Source organism: Stegodyphus dumicola, chromosome X2 (assembly GCF_044657685.1).
Source record: "Stegodyphus dumicola isolate Sdum_Otavi_A_Nest chromosome X2, ASM4465768v1".
Lineage (NCBI taxonomy): Eukaryota > Metazoa > Arthropoda > Arachnida > Araneae > Eresidae > Stegodyphus > Stegodyphus dumicola.
The window spans coordinates 44844433-44865922 of NC_140781.1; the positions used below are offsets into that span (position 1 = coordinate 44844433).

The window sequence follows — 21490 nt, forward strand, 5'->3', positions numbered from 1 at the left end:
CAATACTGAATTAAAGTTTTACACAGCATACATGCATTTTTCATAAGTATAGATTCATTTTGGTATTCAAAATTGCTAAGAATTAACTTTGTCTAAATTCCACAGTTATTAATCGACTGTTTTTGGTCTTAAAAAAATGCAAATATATTTGTGACCATGAACCTTGTTGTATCCCACAGTATAATAAATAAGATAACTATGTTGAGCTTACAATTATTCTTTAACAACAAAACCCATGTAAAAAATAGGCACATTTCTTATATGTGATTGTGCAATGAATATGTTATTAATGTATAAAACTACTCACCGTATCACAATTTTACAGAAATTTAGCTGTCATATGTTAACCTAGATTTCTCCTTTGCCCGCATGCTATTTCTAACAACAAATATGCTTTCAGCATAAATACTTTCGTATATTTCAGAAAATTGTACTTGTCTATAAGATATCGGAATATTCTCGTCATTTCCCGCTTTCAGCTGCCTTACTGTTTGTATAATTCTCTGAATTTTGCAGATATTCGTACTTATCAAAAAAGGTAAAAAATCAAACTTTATAGTTACATTTGCAGTCAGATGTCAGAGCTAAAGCTGGCATTCTGCTCCCAGTGCCTCCCTAAATTTAAAAAAAAATTGCGTCCCTAAATTCTGTTGCCCATTGTCTCTCCTAAATTCTAATAATTTTGCCAGCTCTAAATTTGATGCTTGGGACACTGTGTATTATACTGATACGCTTTTAAGTTTATGAACAGTTCTTTACGATTGCCTAGTAAATTAGTTTTCATTAATAAGAAGACAAAGTTATTGAAAGGATGAGACAGCCATGAAATGTCGAGAAAACGTATAGTCAAGCAGCAACAGCAACTGCCAGCACTGAAAGTGAAAATAAATTTCTGTTGCCAACGGAGGTATATTTCCTGCGTCCGATTTGCGATTCCTGTTATCGAGCGTACATCACGTGCGCACTCAGTGATATTTTCATGACATCATTTTGGCATCTAACGATTGGTTGAAAATGACGTCATTTTGCAGATTTTTCTCATATATGTATTAAACACCTGAATCGGCCATTTTTAAATACCAATTGTTCATCAGCTGATTGGGGTCCCGAGCTATTGAAATTTTATTGGTGCCTTCGTTTTTTCTCCCCTTAAATTTTAGCGAATTTGGCTGGTCCTTAAAAGGATTTAACATTCTTACTTTGGCGATCGGTAATTTATTTTTGTATGTTGTCATGAATTAGAAGCAGTGTTTTTAACACAATTTGTTAATTGAATGTAATATTGAAAATCGTATCTTAAATTACAATATATTCTACATTAGTAATTATGGTGTGTTTTACACTTAAAGCTTTCTAAAATTATATCATCTAGCATGTAAGGAGCATGAGATTGTAATTAATTTCAGTTTGTGTCTTCGTTAAAGCAGTTGAATATAAAAGTATTTTAATGTAGCATGAAATTATTATTTTTACGAAGTATGTTTACCCTTAAAAAAATAGGAGGGATTAAACGCTCCTAGTATTCGCATCTTGTGCTTTTTTTTTTTTTTTTTTTTTTTTTTTTGTGGGTAAGTTGATTTGCTGTTCTCTATTTCTAAGCTGAGCAATCTTTCTTAAGATTAATAAGAAAAGTAAAAAAATTAATATTGTATGAAATTACGTCGTAGGCTATGCATGTTTCAGTCGGAAATGATATAAATTTATTACCTCGTCAAAATCATGTGGACGATCGCTTCATGAAGGAAAGTGCGTGTATGTAGTATAATACATATAACTGTCATATATATATACGAGATGGATGAAATATCTACATACCTGTAGGATATTGATTTTGAGTTTCAGTTTACTTTGAAAAATAAGGATCTGAAGTAGAATGTCATCCGATATATTAGGTACTTTTAAAAGTTACCTTTTTATATTCTTTGCATTGATGTACTAGAACTTTAAATATGAGGCAGTGTTAGCCATCTGAAGTCGCAAGGCAAGACTTTTGGACCACTCTGTGTATATTGCGGTTCAGCAAGTTCATAGAAGAATCTCTCCTGCCAACAAGAGATGGTATCATTGAAATATAAAATATCTCCCACTGAATTTCAGTTTGAAGTAAACTAAGGTAGGTACTTTGAAATTACAGAAGTGAATTCAGGTATATAATGCTAGTCTGAGAGTTTATTTAAAATATGAATTAACTTAAAGGTATAATTTTTTAAAGGTAAGTTTCATTTAACTACAAACTGTCATAATCTTCAGTGTGTTAGATGCATTGAATATGTATTAATAGATGGAAAGAATCTCTTTTTGTTAGTTATGAAGTCATATTTCATATGTATAACATGTTGCATAATAACTCTATGGTATATAGTTATGTGCATTGTAATTAATATAACTAAACTGAATAGAAATTCAGTATAAGAGGGATTCAAATTCACTTGATCTATATAAAAGCAATTTGCTAAATTTTATGAAAATATAGATATCAGTTATGTTTTGTAGGTTAGCGATGTTGGTTCCAGAGGCTAGAGAAACATAATGCCATGAGTGATGTAAATCCTAAAATCCTGTGAATATACAGCAAGTCAGAAATTATACTGTCACACTGAACTCTTCATCAGATAGATACTGGGAAAGGAAAAAGTATAAACAAATATTTTTCATGGAAAGTAATACTGAATTATGAAAAAGGTCCAACTTCTTCTGAAAGCCCATGCAGTAACAAAGCTTATAATTCATTCCAGTTTTGCCATTGGGGTTTAAAAAAATTAAAAATATAAAGATTTAAAGAAAACCAATGAACCAGAGATCAGAATTTATCACATTTCATAAAATATTAAAGCAAGAGCAGATATTTAAAGGGTGATAAAATAAATCTAAACAAGCATTTTTTTTTTTTTTTATTTACATTGGCTATATTTGACATAGCCTAAATGGTGAAGTGGCAGAGTGCGCTTTCCAGTTGAGATGTGCGATGTATATATGAAAGATTAAAAAAAAAAAAATTAAAGCAAACTTTTAATTTTAGTTGGCAGTAGTACTTTAACATTTTAATTTAATTCGGATATTCAATCTTTCCTTCATTTCATCATTATATATGAAAGTCAACTAACCAATGTTGAAACTAGCAATAGTTTTGAGAATGTTGTAAACCAAATCCTTTTTCCCTTTCTAATAGGCCTCGATCTTGGATTGCATCGCATTTTGCTTTCTCTTTCTTGTTATCAACTTCCATCTACCGCTGCTCTCTTTAAAAGTATAATAAATTCTATAACAGGCACACTTATTGTGGCCTATTTTATTGGTTTATGCAAATATTTGGCCAACTAAAATAAAAAGAAAAATTTAAATCTCTTATGATTGCAAGTTTTTTCAAGCTATGCCATTTTTATATATTTTATCATGTATTAATTAAAAAAATGCTATAAATAATCCAAAATTAAATGCAGTATTCTTTCTCACTGGAATTATTTTACTATTCCTAGGTTTATATATCAAGTAAGTCCAGTTCTTCAGGAAAATTTCTTTAGGGGGAAATCACTTCACCCAAGAAGTAAGATTTATTTACTCTTATTTTGTGTGTATTAGTGTATGTAATTACAGTATATGTAATAATATTTTCAGATATTTATAAAAATTATAACAAAATTGAATATATCATTAAATATTGTGTTTATCAAGTACCTTTAAATTTTGAATGATCAACTCTTTACATTTGAAGATAACTGCAAATTTACTTTTCTGCAAGTCTAGGCTTCTCAACCAGGGGAGAATTTTGAAATTTCAGGGAAGGGGGGATGTGGACAGCCCCTTATTTACCTGTTAACTGTTTAGCTTTACCGTACTATTATTACCACTAACTGAACTACTTATATTCAAGTTTCGGTACTTAACCAACATTTTCTGTACTTTTTATTATTTAATTTACAAAGCACAATAAAAAATATTCCAAATTTAAATATGTATTTTTTTAGTTTTGGAAAAAGACCAGAATGATCACCTAGCTGTGCTGAAAGGGGAGCTTTGGGCATAAAGGATTAAGAACCATTACTCTAGTGTAATGCATTTTTATTTAGTGGCACAATTTCAGGAATCCTTTTAAATTAATATAATGATTTTTATGGATGTTCATAAAGTTCCTTTTTAGCTTCATTCATAGCTATCTACTAATCTTTATCTAGTAGCATATATTGGCTTTCCTTCTCTTTAATAACACGTTACTTGATCATTTTGTGGAGGAAAATCAATGTGATGTCTTTGATTAAGAATCAGCTGCCTCCTCCCTCCTAAAAAAAAAAAAAAAAAAAAAAAAAAAAAGTCATCTGTATTGATATGTAGCTGACCAAGTGGCTAAAACCATGAAACTTTGATCGTTTGCTTAATGTTATGTTTCTAATGGTTGAACCAACAGGCTGTGTAAAGATTGTCTGAAGTAAATACAGGCTAGTTTCCTGTGGACAGGATTTATTTTATGTAATGTGTCTTTTTACGTAGGTGGTTGTAATATACTTTGTTGTCATCAAAATAATCAAGACCTTTTGTTCAATTGGCAAACATTTCTTCAAGGTTATAAATTTGTAAGCTGTATGAATGAGCTCTTAAAAAGTGTTTGTTTTTATGTACTTTTTCAAATAGTGTGATGGTTGATAAAAGTTGCATGTGCTGTTTGGCTAGTATTCAAATCCAAAATTGCACATGGATTTTTATCATGAGAATACCTTTAGGAAATGACATTACTAAAGATTTATCAATATTAATGTTCCATTTATCTCATGTCTGGTAGAGAAAGATTGTTTACAAAATCTTAAGAGTTCCACATCCTGGTATGTTTTTTCAAAACTGGGATGGGGTCTAGACAAGAAAGTCTTAAATAATCTAATCCTCAGCTTGGGATTGGTTACATAAAAGGTACTTTTGTCACAGAATTGCTTGTCCCTCCTCAGTTTGTGATAAAGCAAGAAAATGATCTGCTTAATAATTTAATATTCAATTTTTAAAATATTTTTAGAAATTTCAGTTGGACTGTACATATTATAAAGCAGCTTAAATGTGATTTTTATTTTCTGATTTTGTTTTCTTGACAGCCTTACTGTATTGTCCTGGACATGAATTATGTAGAGCTTACATTAATGAAGAGTTAAAACAAGATGTCTTTCCATTTGTTAATAAAGATAATTTGTTTTTTAATCTGACTAGTATATTATCATGCTGCATCTTTACAAGGCATTAATTTGAAACCTTTTGATAATAAATTATACAACTTATAAAAGGTAATGAAATAGCAAAATTAAACTATAAAATAATTAAACACGACTATGAATTTCAGAGCTTAATGTCATTCATGAGTGATATTATGAAAGGTTAAGTAAATTAGAAAAGGTGATTTAGCAGGGAGGTCACATTATGCAAGTTCGAGGTGTAAGTCTAATCCTGTATGTATAAAAGCTTCTTAAACAGAACAGTAAGCATTTCTGTAACTAACATGGACGATAACTGTAGCAAGGGAATTATAAAATTTGCAGTATTGAAAAAATGCTTTTCTAAGTAAGAAAGCTAATGTCATGCAAGCTAAGGGTGTGTTGCAGTGTACATTCCAGATTGGGAGCTCTTATCTGTTGTTCGAATAGATGATCATTCTTCTGATACTCTTCTGTTGTTGGGACTAGATTCAGAAATGTACATATGTATGCATGTGTATATGCTTATGTGTATACATATGCATTTATGAATCCATACATGCATATATACATACATTTCTGAATCTGGTCCAGATAACAGAAGAGTACTATCCTTCTTTTCCCACAAAATGTATGAGAATTTCAGTTGCATATAAACTTGTATTTGGGTTTTTTTGATTGGTGGCTTTTTAAAGGAGGCTGTAACCATAAAGATTTCATGAATAAACTTTCTGATGATGCTGTTAATCCAACATGCTAGATTTCTTTGTAGTTTTTCACCATACGGGCATAAGCTAGATTTTTCTGCTGTTTTTTCTTCAATGGTCTTTTCAGCGATTGTGGGGAAATCTTCCTTCTAAGGATTAAAGGGTTTGTCTTTGGCTTCTGGTTTCTTATTCTGGAAGATTCTGTTGTAGGCTACACATCTATGGGTGGAGTTGACATGCTTGCCTTGACATAGATACAGCAGGACTTCTCAGTTCTTCTTTTCACAGAAGGAGCTTTTTTGTAGAAGTCTGTACTTCATGCCCCCTTTTTCTCGAAGCAAAAAAGCTATGCCCAAAACTTATAGCACTGGGTCAGGCATTTTCTGGATGAAAATTTCTTAATTCTAACATTAATAGCATGAATGTTATTGACTTGAAAGGTCATAGCTACTTCAGTGTTCTCACAGAGCTCTGTGAAGTAGTTTAGTAATGATTTCTTGGTTCCATTTCTTGAGCAGGTGAATTGTTTCACGTGCAAGAGGGGAAAGTTCCTTCTGAGGAAGTCTGTATTCATTTCCATTTTCAGGGATAGGTGGGGAAAGTCTGTTAATGATAGCCTCTGTCCTACTCCTGCCAGACTGATAGGTATGCAATAATATACTGCCTTCAAGGTATTTCATAATCTGCTGATAATAATCACTACTTTTCAGAAAACTTAAAACTTTTTTCCACTAACTGTGGAATTACCAAACGTCCAGAATTGACCCAGACAGTCTTAGTTTTCAATTATGTCTTGAGCTATGTGCTAAATTGAAAACAATTGGGAATTTTTAAATGAGTGGTTATAGAAGTTGGAAGAAATTATGGTGTTTTCCAATTATCCCCATCATCACTTTCAGTATTTGATAAAACTGCCACGTTTTGACCATACTTAACAAATTACATATAACAATAGCTCACTTTTGACATATTTTGACTCTCATATGTGACATATGGATTACTACTTTGCATTTAACCATCATTTTACCGCCATTTTTACAGTTTCACATCATCTGCATCTTCACTGTAAACCTTATGCAGAATATACTATATTTACTTTTCAGCATTTTGTTAATGGAGCTTTTTACATTATCATTTTATATCTTTATGCCAGTGTTTGTAATGCATGAATAAGGTTTGTAAAACTTGCAAGTTTCTAAGTGTTTAACACTGAAATTAAGTTTCATAAAAAGGAATTCTTTTCTAAAATATTTGTTGGCCAGCAGCTGAAAGGTAAAAACGCTAAATACTGGTAGTTGAGTTCATATTCCAGTGAATGGCTTGACTGTGTAAGAGTTTTTGTGGTTTTCTCTTTGTATAATGTGAATTAGTCAGTTTTTCTTTCAAATGTTTGTACGAAAGCATTCCTGCCCTTATGCAGATATATCCATGTGTGCTTTGACATATACTAATCAAGTAACGTTTCCTAAAATACGGTAATTAATAAATCTCTTTCAAATGGTATCAAACGCATACTTAATTCCATTCTGTCTTACTCCGTAACTATAATTGGCTTAAAACATTGATATAAGTTATTAGATTTTGTTGAATAATTAGATTAATAATAATTAGATGTTGAATAATTTAGTTACACGAAAGGTAAATCTAATTTTCTTTGAGATTCCTGTATTTTTTCTGTAAAATTAAAGTTTATGAGCAGTTTTCATTAATCTGATTTTAACTGCAGAATATTCAAATAAAATTGTTTCTCTTGCATAACTTAATTATGTGTTACATGGTATGTGTATTGTGATATATTATTTACTAATGTATTCTTTTTCGCTAAGCTAACTTTTATAACTTAATTTTTTGTGTCTGTTTTAATTTATGTAATTTTTGAAAAATATTTAGAAACTTTATCCTAATACTTAATGTTGGTTTTTATAATTTCACATTTTAATTTGAGAGCTTCTCTCTGTTTTGAATGAAAAAAACAAAATGTTTATTTTTGCTTGGCTAAGCTTGGAGAAATTAGAACATAAAAATAGACTATAATTCTTTTGATAATTTTATGAGCATCGAAGTGATGTTTAGTCTTCAAATTGCTGGCAATGTAAATTTTAATTGATATAAAAAGTATATAAGGAATAATATCAGGTTTGCTAAAGATTTAAAAAGTTACATGACTGTATTATTGTTTTTAGAATAAAATCTACCATCAAATTAAGTTATATTGCTTAGGGTATGTGATTGTACTTCAGAGATGGTTTGATAAAATAGGAAAATATATAGGATATAAGATACTTTTTGTGCCTGGATTTAAAGTATAATTCAGAACAAAACATTACCTCATTGTATCTGTTGTCAGATTTATATCTAACAATTTGTATTGTACATAGAGTAATGCATATATTTACTTCTTTCTAGCAAATATGTCTGAGTTTTGGAGCAACTTCGCTGAATCAGCTGAGCGAAAACAAAATAGTATCTGGCAGTGTGCTTCAGGACACCTGCCTTGCATCTACACTCGACGAAGAACTGGACTTGTGTGCACTTCTTTCACAGAGTTCAGAGAATGCTGTACAGAGCATGCTGCAAGTAGAAGTTACATACCAGGCAAATAAAGGTATAATAGTAATTTATTTTATTTCTTTCATTTTGCAAAAGATAAAAATCTGATATTCAGCCAGAATTTTTATCTTTGTATAAAGTTGTTCAGTTGCTATAGCACTGCTAATAATTATTAAGTACCATATCTTGTTATAGCATCATCAAGTGAAGCCTTAATTTTGAATGCCTATAAAAAATAGTTGCTTTTCTGTTATTCATTACTGAGTTTATCTTTAACCTTGTGCATGCAAGAAATAGAATTTTGGACAGTGTAGTGCTGTTCAAAACTAAATTTATTTCACATATTACACATAGTATCAGTGTTAATTGATATGAAGTATAGCCTCCGCTACTTGCAAATTAACACAACGACTTTGGAGTAATTTGGCAATTTTTGAAGGTACGTATAGGGTCCAAGTTGGTAGTTTTTGCATCTTTTTTCTTAGCAAGGTTTCTAAATTATTAATATTTATCATAAGTTGGTAAACATGTCAGCATATGTAAAGAAAACATACTTTCACAATTTAAAATACAAATTTAAATTATTAAATAAGGATTATAAGATAAATTTTTAAAAATAAAACATTTTCTTCAAAACTTTCTTTTTTGTGTATGTGTGTTATTCTTCTCCCATCTGTTTTCGCTTTAAAAAAATTGGAGCATAGCAGAAACTTGGCTTCGTGCAGTCATTCAGCCCATTGGTTTCCTTGAGAAAACTCATTTCCTTGTTCTGTTTAGAAAATGTTGAACAAAGTTCTGTATTCTTGTAAAAATTTTGCTGCAGTTTCTTCCATTGCTGGCAAATTCCACCAACTCATATTTCAAGTATCCAACTCCCCATTCCTCCATGAACATAATATTTAATCCTAAATGACTTTAATTATAATTATCATAATATTAACATAATATTTAATCCTAAATGACTTTAATTATAAATTAATCATGAAATATTATTACATCACAAACTGTTACAATAATAAAGAAATTCTGTTATGTCACAGAGTAGAAAAGGAGAAGACTGGTGCTGCCATCTGTTGGCATGGTACCCTCAGTGTGGGCGCCAGTATATATTATATACCGGTTTTAAAATCGTATAAATAATCGTCTGTTAATTATCACTTCTGACTGAAATGAAGTAAATATATAAGATTCAGCATGTGTATGTCATATATTTGCAGATTTTGAATTTTTTCTTTCCCTCCAACAGAATTTATCAATCTTCCAACATGATACCTTGGAACGAGGTATATTAATGTCATAACTGTAAAATATTGAGCATTCATAGGGTGATGTTGCCGTATAGAATTGAAAGAAAACACTAGACACTTACAATTATAGCTTTTGGTGTAGAAAAATTAGCATTTTTTCGGAGGTTAAAAAATTGGCAAACAACCGGTATATATTTGCCCTTCAAAGGGTTAAGGTGATTAACATGAGAAAATCAATGAATATTGCTTCCACATTTGCCAATAACCACTTCTATACACCATGGCATTGAGTGAAAGATACTTTGGATATGTTGATGGGGAATGGCAACCCATGCTGCCTCCAAATGTAGCCAAAATTCATCTGGTCGGTCTATCCATGGTTGCAGCATGCAGGCCTAGTCATTCACTCATTGAACAGAGGTGTTCAGTGGGAAGTATATCTGGAGAATGGGTAGGCAGTATAAAAATGCAGGCCAGGTGGGCGATGAAAGCTTGAACATTGCTTGCAATGTCTGGTCGTATATTGTTCTCTTGAAATGTGGCTGCAGGCAAGCCCTGAAGGTTAGCAAAGTGAATAGTCTGCAAAACCTCAGAGATATAACATTGTCTGGTAAGTGTGCCAATAATGTGTACTATGGGTTGCAAGAGTGGAATCCAATACTACCTCATATCATAACACGGTGCTGAACCAGTATAAAAGTGCTTAACACAACAGTCGAGTAGCCTCTCTGCACAGTGTCTCCAAACTCCAATCTGACCATCGGGGTACTGGAGGCAGAAGCGTGATTCATATGAAAACACTTTGCCATTTTTGGATATCCATCTCATTCATTCAGTGCACCATTGAAGATGTCTGTGGTTTAAAGGTAAGTGAAGTAATGGATGCCTAGCAGACAGTCCCTTGTACTATAAACAAAGTGATATAGTTCATGCTGACACAGATTGTTACAGAGTGCATTCATTGTGAATTTGGTTGTATCAGTTCATCTCATGAGAGAACAATTCATGTTATTCAATTATGTTTATATGTGAATTGTAAGGAGTGTTGCAGTAACCCATGATGTGTGCATGCACTGAAATCGTAATCATTTGCATATTCCGTTGCGGTGTACGCATCATGCAAGCTTCATTCTGTTTGGATGCTTCTTTCATGGTGATGCATTTTGGATGGCCAACAATGTACATAAATCTGTGTTAGCAGTTAAGTAATCATTACAGAAATTAAGCTAAACAGTTAACTTTAAAACTGTTGAAATAATAATGTTTTCAAAAGAATAATGAAGCCATTAGAAGTAGGGCAATATTCAAAGCTTTATGTTGGTACAAAGTTTTTTATGTGGTGTTCAAAACTTTTCAGGACTAACTGAGCAATTAACTTTGATTGATGTAAGGACATTTTTTTCAAGCCAGTTAATGGTACCATATCAAACATCTGTTCTATAAGTGCTATAAGATGGATGTTAGCATTCTAGCAAAGAATGAGCACAGTATTTGTTATTCTTATGGAAGCAGCATGTTCAGTGTAATTTTGAATTTACTTTTTTTTTTGTCTTACTTTCAAAATTCATTCCTAATATCTTCATAATCTATAGAACATTAAAGTAATTTTAATAATTAAAAAAGGAGAGAGAAAAATACTTAAAAGCATGAAGTTTTGAAAATAAACTATCATTGAGAATTAAATCTAATCTTAGAATATGATTTATGTACCACACTGGCACTGTTAGCGATCAGGAAATGCATATCTTTCTTTTTGTATCAATAATTCTTTTAATTTTTTTAGTCAAACTCTCATTTCAAGATACTTTTTCGAACTGCTTTTGTTGACACTTCAGCTTGATTGTCCACAAAGATGGGCTATATGTAGATTGGCCTGGTTTGCATTTCAGATAAACCATGAGCATTTTATAAAGCATTTCAGATAAAGCATGAATGTTGATGTCCATTCGGTAGTAGATCTGTTTAAAAATCTGTCATTCCCAAAAATCTTTTTAAAAGATTGTGGTAGAAAAAAGGGTCCATGAGAAACATGCTGTTTTGGATGCAGTACTCTCTGGGGGTTGTTTCAGACTTCAGTGATATAGGAGTATTACTGAAGCTTACATTTAGTGGCTAAATTATGTACCATGATAAGTAGTTTATGATGAAATTTTAATTTTGAAAGATATGTAGTGATAAATGTGTATAAGTTAAAATCTAAAAATAATATATACCATTTATTATTTTAGATATTTCCCTGGAAGCTGACTCTTCAGCAATTTTTGATTTTGATTGTATGTCAACAGACAAAGGGATTCAAGACTTCGGTTATGCTGAAGTATCTTGTAATAATCATTGTGGGGTTACAGCTGCACCAGATCTGTTTTCAAAATCTATGGAGTCTTCAACTGATTTTACTGATGCACTTCTAGATCTAGAACTGTCTGCGGATTTAAACTTCTTATCCAGTATGGATTTCTGTCTGGATGAACAAGTTTGTGTTCTTAGTGGCACCTCGGAATCTACAGTTGATACATGCATATCAACTGAGAATAATGTAAGTCCCATTATTTTTAACTTCATACCATATATAACAATTAAATGTTAATTTACAAATTTTTGCAGTTTCCAGTTTTTTTACTTATTTTAGCTAAATGCTTAATACACATTAGCCACTGAACTGGTATATTGGTTAGTGACTCTGACAGATGTAACAATAGTCCCGGATTTGAAGGTATGGTTGTAACTGTCCATCCCCTTTATAGGAGGCAATGGTGGCCATCTGTTAGGTGTTTCCTTAATGAAATGACCACCACTTCTGTCCCTTATAGTAGCATTAAGCTAATGGCTATTAAATAAAGTGCATGGCCATTAAAAAAATTTAATATACTCAAGATTTATCTTAGATGTGTAGAAAATTATATCAGAACTGATGTTTCTATGAAAGGGATGGATGTCCCATGTTGCCCTTTGTGCCCTACTGCTCGTCTGCAATGAAAGAAAGTGAAGGGGGAAAATCACGAAACGCCGATGCAGCCAGCCCACTTGTTGGTATTGTATAATTGCTTAAAGTGTTTTAATGTGTCATTTCTTTCTTGAAAATTTTAGTTTTTATTAAATTAAACTAAATAAGGAAATTTTTCTAATGCTAGTTTGTTTTTGTCATATATAGTTGATTATAATAATTATATATAGTTGATTATTTTATATATATATTTGATTTTTAATTGTCGTGTGCAACATTCTGTAGACAACGGATAGTATCAATTCTGTATACACTTCTTGGATAGTAAGAGAAAATTGGACATTTCTTGGATAGTAAGAGAAAATTGGACAGCTTATTCTTTGCCCTAGTAACTATATTTTTTATGGTTATAAGTGCTGACTTCTTATAAAGAGAAAAAAATATTTGGCTTATTAGAGCATTTCTAATATTCACATTTGAAAACTTATAATAGTTCAACAACTTGAATTTTACTTATTATCATGTGTCTGTGTACTTCATTTTCTCGTGTTCCTTATTAATAAAAATTCGATTTTCATCTTAGACTTGCAAATCTCTGCAAAATAATTATTCATACTAACAGAACATTCTAAATCTCCTTTCTTTTAACCATCCAGTATATTGTACTTACAGCTAAGTTAACCTCAGGACAGTAAAAATGCTTTATTGACAGATTTACTCTTCTAAGCATTGTTTTGCAGATTGATGTACCAGATATGGGTGTTTATTGCTGTGTTATTCACTTAGCACAAAACATCCAGCTTCACTCATTTATTGCTTTACAATCACTTTTTCAAGTATGTGTAGAACAGATGGGACATATCCAGTTTAAAATTCAATAGTAGTTTTAAATTTTACGGTAAGTTTGTCAGTGAAAATTTCCTGAAATAAGGATTTGAATTAGTACTGAAAAATTCTATGGCGGTTGCTGAAATAAAATAACTGCAGATGAGTTAGTAGATGACTTGATGGGATTCTGAAATTAAAAATGAAAGTTAAAAAGTTCCAATCTTATGATTGAACTAATGTGTAGTGATCTGATTATATTTTGCCTTCATCTGTTAATAGTTTCTTATTTCTGGTGAATTGAATGTATAGAGTATATTTCTTGAAAGATGTACATCATTTCTATATTTCTGTACTGTAAGGTAACTTTGTCATGAGTCTGTAGTAATGCCTAAATAAATTTGCATTTAAATTTTTTTTCAACTCGATTGCAGTCTTTGCAGACCTATGACTTCATGTAGTTATATTAACATTAGAATTCTGAATGCAATTAAATTGCTTTAAATTTTAAAATGAAATAAAAATATTCATATAAATGACATACTGAAAACTGGATAAAAAGAATTCATCATTAATAAGACATCCTTGATTATGTGTTTGCAGTAGTTTATAATGGAGAATTTGTTTCTAAAAACTTCACTATTAGGGGTGGGTGCTGTAAAGTCTTAAGATTGAGTGCTCCATGTGTAAAAGTGTTTTAATTATGTGTCCTCAATGAGAGCATTGCTTCAATTATACATGTTTATCATAAATATTACCTTCATTTAAATTTATATGGGAAGAAACTAAAATGAAAAGAGCATTACAAGTTTAGGAGGTCTTTGAGCAATTTTTTGCAGCTTTAGTTTTATGCTGGAAATGAAGATATTTAAGAAAAAATGGAGAAAAGTTGGTAATCATAGTGACCAAGATATACATTTTTAATTCAGAGATAGTGGCTTTCTATCTTGCTTCTGTATTCAGCCTGAAGCTTTTATTTAGAAAAAAGCTAGGATGAAATAAAAAAAATTGCTGAAAACAGAATGTGTTGTAATGCCTCAAGTTTTTTAAAGCCTTTTTATTATGTGATCTAAACACAAACGTCATTAGTCCTTATGTAATTTTAACTCTATAATTTTAAAACTTACTGTACCTTTATAAGTTCCCATCATTCAGCAGTGGTCAGTTGGATAAGACAGGTAAATGCTATTACTCAGATTAAAATACGGGCATATAGGCTGACTACATAGGTGTTTTGATAGTTTTCCTTGTGTTTAATTTAAATGCAAGCCAGTGTTTGTTATAAAGGTAGCTGCAAAGACATAGGCAGATTACCATTCTGTATTCTGCTATGGTCAAATTGATAATTTTATTATACTCTATAAGAGAAATTTAAATCCTTATCAATATTTAATTTCTGGTGCAATTGCATTACCACTTAATGAAACAAGGCAAATATTTCTAATGAGCTCAGCCAATCAGAGGGAGAACACTTGATGTGGAGTTGAAAGAGAACTGCAATTTATTATCTAGAACTTTTATAGAAAACAGCCTGTAAAATATGTGGATTGCATATGTAAAAGAAAAAGATGACTGTTACATTATTGGTTCTATAATAATACAGTATTTGCAGGACTTCTATAGCATTTAACCCATGAATGGTGTTGTGGGCTCTTTCCCAATTCTGTAAATTTGATCATCATTCATTGTTGATTTTACATCAAATGAATTTTATGCAGAGTAAGTGACTCTGTGTCAAGTGTCAATACATCTTCTGTAGGAATAAAGGTCTGTAAATGTGCAGTGCATTGTCTGGTGAAAGATGTAAAAATATTTTTAAAAAATAAAATTTAGCCCTTAGCTGACTATTATTAAGGAAAAGGGCTTGATTAGCCAAATGTAACCATGGACTTAAAATGGCACAGTGTTGCTTGGAATGGTGAGAAGTTAAATTAATATGCTTCTGATTTGGTTTAGCTATGAAAGATGTTTTTACTATTTGGTCATGCAGGGTTAGTATTTCTTTTCTGATAAGATATTTGTAGAGGCTTTTTGCATAATGTATGTAGCTGAGTTACTTACGGAGAGTAAAATGTGTTTTTTATGATAAATATTTAACATTGTATCTGTTAATCATGTGTTTTATTCAGTTTTAAATAATGGCATAACTTGAATAATTTATAAGGCTCAAAATGAATTGAATTAGCATTTTTCCCCTACATGATTATTTTATATATTTTTCTTCCATCATTAAAATAGAAAATTTTAGGGTCTCTTTTTCTCTCTTTTTGAAAATTTGTTTCACGAAAAAAGGTCTCTTTTCGTGAATAATATTCAAGTCTAATCATAGGAAGGGAAACTGCAAAATTAGATTTTAACAGAAGGTTCACATTTCATTCAGTTATCTCCCAGTCAGAATTGTTTGATGAAAGATAAAAAAATTGCACAATGTAGATATTTTGCTCAAGTAGTTTAAATTTAAGAACAATATTCTGGGAAAGGGGAACTAGAGTAAGTCAATAAATATTACCTAAATCTTTGTCGAGCATGTGAAACCTTCATAGAATTTATTTTGTAATTGTGTTTTTAAACTATTTGCTTTATTATTCAATCAATTTTTATTTGTTGTTAAGCTATTCACTTTCTTATTCATTCAGTGTAAATTCAAATTTAAAAAAAGCTTCATTGTTTAGGTACTGCATATTAATTTACAAATAGAGCGATGTATTTAGAATGTGGTTTCTTAAGCAGCTTTATATTGATGGTTAAATTTAAATTTTTTTTTATACTGAATGGATCTGTCTGTTGCTGCTTCTCCTCTTGCATTATTACTTTATCTACTGCAGTAAAGCACACCAAGGTCTGAGTGGATTGAGATTGCTAAATACTGGTAGTTTAACCCAAATTAAAATCTAGATGAACTAGCTGGCTGCATGGGACTTTCTGTAGTTTTTCCCTGTGTGTAATGTCAGTGTTAGCCAGTTTCCTTTAAAGAGTCCTCTACAAATGATTCTCACCCTAGGCAGATAGCCTGCATATCCCTTGCTTTAATCAGTTACCCTAATATAATCACTGTAGAGAATGTTCGTGGTGATAAAACATGGACTAAGTTTGGTCATCCCTGCCAAGTTCATAATCATCAAATGCTTATTTAATTAGGGAATGCAGTTTACATGCAGGGGAATGAATAAATTAAGGTATCAAAACTAACAAAATTTTTCAAGATTGCATTGTATTTTAATGTAATATTTGTTAAAATTGCATTAAATTAAAATGCAAAAATTGTACTTACTTGATGTGACAGTGACATACATACATCATCTGCAAGTTTTGTTCATTTTACATAATTCTAACTAGAAAATTCCTTCACAAGTGGCATCGAAAACGCATTATATATTGGAATGGTATTCAAAACAACCTGTGGTTAAATCAAACAGCATAAATACAGAGGTAGCATGAATCATACTAAATGATGTATGCCCTCTAATGCTGCCATTGTGGGGGGGGGGGGTTAGTTCCATGGACAGACATTATGATGCCTAACATATCAACTCTTATTGTCTCACATATTGTGTCAATCCAAAGTGATGAATCAATGATATAATTATGCAATCTCTTTTTTGTATTCATTTGTGTATATATTTTATATCATAATTCTTGAGCATTCAGTTGCAAAGTATTGTACATAATGCAAAAGTATGTGTTTTTCCATACATCACAAGTAAAGAACCTTTAATTTTGCACATTATTGTATTAAAGGCCCTTTAACACATCTCTAGAAGGTTACAATACAATAGCTCTTCTGTTAGGTCCTGAATGGTGAGTTATCAGAATTACTCGAATAAATGAACAGTTAAACAACTGTTATGTATTATTATCTGTACATATCAATGCAATAAATGAACAATTAATCAACTGGTGTGTATTATTTTTATTTGTACATATTTACATAATAAAACATTACAAATGTTAAATTTAAATGGAGGAAATTTTACCTTAGAAACATTTCTCTCTGCAGTAATATGCGAGGTGTGAAGTAGTACAAATGAGGGACATGAAAAGATCAAAATCAGTAACATAGGTTTACACTGTCTGAATTTATCAATACGGGTACTGGTTTGATAATTACAAATAACATCATTTCTTGTACCAGCACTTGGTATTCATTAATTCAGCAATAAAATCAATTTTCTTTTGCATAAACATACTTAAAGGACTAATAAGCAGTTTCTAACATAAGTAAAAAATTTGATTGTAATTTGAAAGATATCATTCATTATGTAGTTTTAATGAAGCATCAAAGCTGCTAGTATGAAAGCATAATCCCTGGAATAAACTAATGGAGTTCAACAACTAATTTTGGCAAACATAAATCGTTTTCTATAATGAACCATATTTTTCTGTCCAAAGTTAAAATTCCAGGTTAAGTCATGTGATCCCTTGTAGCATAAAATGTAAGCTAATCTTTATTTTATCAAAATAGTTAAAATTATTGGGCATTTTATCCTGTTTCTAGTGCGAATAAAATGTTAATTTACTGTTTGTTACTAATCACCATTAGATAAATATGAATAATTTTTAAATACATTATGAAGAAATTAATTGGGAAAACTGAAATTTCTTTTTTCCCTCTGATTAATTTTGTATATAGAGAGTCAAATGTTTAACAAATTCAATTAAGAGTTCAGTTTTCAGTGTATAAATTTTACCTGTTCTGTTTATCAAAAATTGCAGATTTAGGCTGTTTTGTAATTTATGCTTCATTATCTAGTGAGAACTTATTAACACTTACAGTCAACAAAATAATGTTAAACTTGTTTTTATCCTAGGAGAATTTTGAATGTGTGTGTACCATTCTGTGTCCAGAAGGTGTACACATCCAAATGTTCTGAAGCATAAAACACTTTTATAAAATTTATGTATCAAATTGCAAAGAAGCAAAATTGAGATAAAAAAATGAAAAGAATTAAAATTGCTTTCAGTTTTTTAATTTTTTAATTTTTCTAGATTTCAGATTTTCAAGTTGCATCTCCAAATTTGAAGTCTCCAGACCAGAATCATATACCTACATTAATGCCAGATTTTAATTCTGTATCATTAAATGTGTGTGAAGAAGAAACTGCTAGTAAGTCAGAAACCTCAGATTTTCAGTGTGTGGCAAGCAAAAAATACGTGGAAATGCGTCGAAAAAATAATATAGCATCCCAACGTTCCCGAAAATTACGCAAGCTTAAAAATTTGGAAATGACTGAAAAAGTGAAAAAACTAGAAGCAGAAAATAAGGAACTTTCAATACTTGCCCAGAAGCTTGAGAAACAAAGAGATGTTCTTCAGAAATTATTATTAGAAACAATTGCTAAGAGATAAAACCATAAATATCTAGTAAATTTTCTCCTGTTGTATTCTCATTTGATAAATAATCATTTATTGCATGTATAGAGTATAGGACTTAGTATGTTCATGAATGTTATCTCGTGTCCTTTTTCCCAGTAGGCAGACTGTTATGATTCAATCTTTGTTCTTTCCTTTCTTGATAAGATGTTGTTACATATATTTGTACTGTGTTCACATTTTCTACTATGTTCACATTTTTGTGTAATAAAGCTGTATTTGTTTATCATTTAAATAGGAAGTAATTTGTCATTTTTTTATGTTAAAGCAAAATTTTATTTTTATTATTAATGTTAGTGACCTGACTTATGAATATTTCATGTTAACTGATCTTGCAATTTTTTCAACATTCTTTACTACTTCACAACAATGAAGTTAATAAATAAAGGGATATTGTAAATGGTGCTTAATAAAACAGTATTATAATTCAAAGATAACTAACTCTACCCATGTTAGGTTATTTGATTAAGTCATATTAATTAAGTCAATGTACATAAAGTAGTCATATATATTGATTAAGTCAATGTACATAAAGTAGTCATATGTGCTTTGCCTTATTCAAGTAACATAACTGAACATGGATCAAACTGATAGGTATATTAGACACTGAATATTATTTTAGGTTATTAATCAACATATTAGGCACATGCTTAATAAAGGTAGTTATTTTCTCTGCAGAATAATGGAGGTAACCTATATCACCACATGAAATGCTCAGAAAAATCTTCATATCTGCATGCACATGATCAAAATTAACAATTTATACATGTATTTTCTTTTGAGTGCATCTTTTCCAGTTAATTTGCTACTCAGAAACTAGATTAATGATAAAAATAATTTGTCAAATCCTTTTTGACTCCAAAGACGACTTTTCAGTCGAACTCCAACTCGTATGAACTCTTTGCTGAAGATTGGGCTCCTACTTATCTGCAATGTTCTCACAGTAGCCAGTTTATCCCTTTGGTGTTGCTCCAAGCCCCTCCCACTTACTTAAACCAAGAAGTCAACTTAATGCTCTTCTCTCCGAGCCTCATGTGCTGTCCAGAGCACTTTTCTAAATCAATCTTCTCTGAACTACTGATGCAGAGAGTTCTGAATGGTTAAAATGCCCCCTCTTTTATATATATATATATATATAATGTATGATCTTAAATCCATATAGTGCGAAAACAAATTATTACTACTTGTGCAATTGCTGCAAAGTTAGTTAATAATAATTTATTTACTAAACAGTATTATTTACAACATGCATTTGCGGAGGTGAGGTATACAAATGATTAGAATTTCAGCGCAGACGCACATCACGCACACTTGTGGTGCCACTTCAAAGCACTATTTAAGGCTTGGAGTTTTCGATGATTTCAAGTTCAGCAATTGTTTTTCTTGTGGTTTTCTTTCAAAGAAACGATCAATTATGCCTCGTAGTAAACAGCGATCATCGTTTGATCAAGTATCCGAGTTCGACAGAGGAAGGATAGTGGCCTACCGAGAGTGTGGATTATCTTTCAGGGATTTCTGTAGTTGTGTTGGACGAAACCAAACAACTGTAATGCGGATATGTGACTGTTGGATGCAGGAGGGTACGATGACCGACGTGTTCGATCGCATCCACCTCAGTGCACCACTTCACATGATGACAGGAACGCTGTGCGCATGGCAGTGATGGATCGCAAACTGTAGCGCAGCACATTAAATCTGTAACACATTATCCAGTGTTTGCACTTACCATTCAATACCATTTACAGCAAAGTGGTTTGTCCGCAAGACGTCCATTGCTTCGTCTACCCTTGACGCAGAACCACAGGCGTCTCCGCCGCCTATGGTGTAATGAAAGAAGGATGTGGACGGCAGAATGGAATGAAATTGTCTTTACTGACGAGTCACGCTTCTGTCTACAACACCACAATGGTTGGATTTGAGTCTGGAGACACCGTGGAGAGAGGATGCTGAACAGCTGCATTATTCTCTGCCATACTGGTCCTGCACCGGGTATTATGGTATGGAGCGGTATTGGATATCACTCTCGCACTCCTCTAATACGCATTGCCGGTACTTTAAACAGCCAGTGCTACATCTCCGAGGTGTTGGAGCCAGTTGTCCTTTCCTTACCTTCAGGTCTTGCCCACAACCATATTTCAACAGGATATTGCACGACCACACATGGCACGCATTGTCCAAGGGTTCTTCATCAATCGCCAGATTGAATTGCTTCCCTAGCCGGCTCGCTCTCTGGATCTTTCACTGATAGAAAACATGTGGTCCATGGTTGCCGAACGATTGAGCCAGATTACATCCCAAGCTGCCACACCAGATCAACTTTGGCAACGTGTGGAAGCTGCTTAGTCTGCTGTACCCCAAGAACACATCCAAAGTCTCTTTGAAGCAATGCCGAGGCGTGTGGCAGTGGTGATCTCCAACGAATGTAGAAATGGTGGCTACTCTGGCTACTGATTCTGGAAGGAACCATACTTCACAGAAGTCTATAAATTTAATCATTTGATACTTGGTCAACATGTTATCTACTAAATAAATTTTGTTGTGATATCTCTTGTCTTTCTTGGTGTTGCAATTTGGGTGGCCAGCAGTGTATATATATATATTATATATATATATATTTCTAATTTTAGACTCTCTCATGAAGTCAACCTTAGGATCCTTCAGCTTGCCAGGTCCCTACAT

The 21490-nt window shown here is 31.7% G+C and overlaps 1 protein-coding gene across 2 annotated transcripts; it reads left to right on the forward strand.

Annotated features, from left to right (window-relative positions):
* The first annotated feature begins 1053 nt into the window (after positions 1-1053).
* Positions 1054-19046, forward strand: LOC118187843 (uncharacterized). Of its 2 annotated transcripts, none has more exons than XM_035358124.2 (5): positions 1054-1210; positions 3477-3544; positions 8282-8480; positions 11901-12208; positions 18428-19046. In XM_035358124.2, the coding sequence occupies exons 3-5, from the start codon at positions 8444-8446 to the stop codon at positions 18785-18787; spliced, it is 705 nt and encodes a 234-aa protein (XP_035214015.1). In that variant the 5' UTR covers positions 1054-1210; positions 3477-3544; positions 8282-8443; the 3' UTR covers positions 18788-19046. The 2 variants fall into 2 exon arrangements, with proteins under 2 accessions (XP_035214015.1, XP_035214025.1); XM_035358134.2 differs by lacking the exon at positions 1054-1210 and adding an exon at positions 1232-2113.
* The last annotated feature ends 2444 nt before the right edge of the window (positions 19047-21490 follow it).

Coding starts and splice junctions, on each gene's coding strand:
- LOC118187843 (XM_035358124.2), top strand. CDS start 8,444: ATGCTGCAAGTAGAAGTTACATACCAGGCAAATAAAG. Junction 8,481..11,900: donor TACATACCAGGCAAATAAAG/GTATAATAGTAA, acceptor TTATTATTTTAG/ATATTTCCCTGGAAGCTGAC. Junction 12,209..18,427: donor GCATATCAACTGAGAATAAT/GTAAGTCCCATT, acceptor TAATTTTTCTAG/ATTTCAGATTTTCAAGTTGC.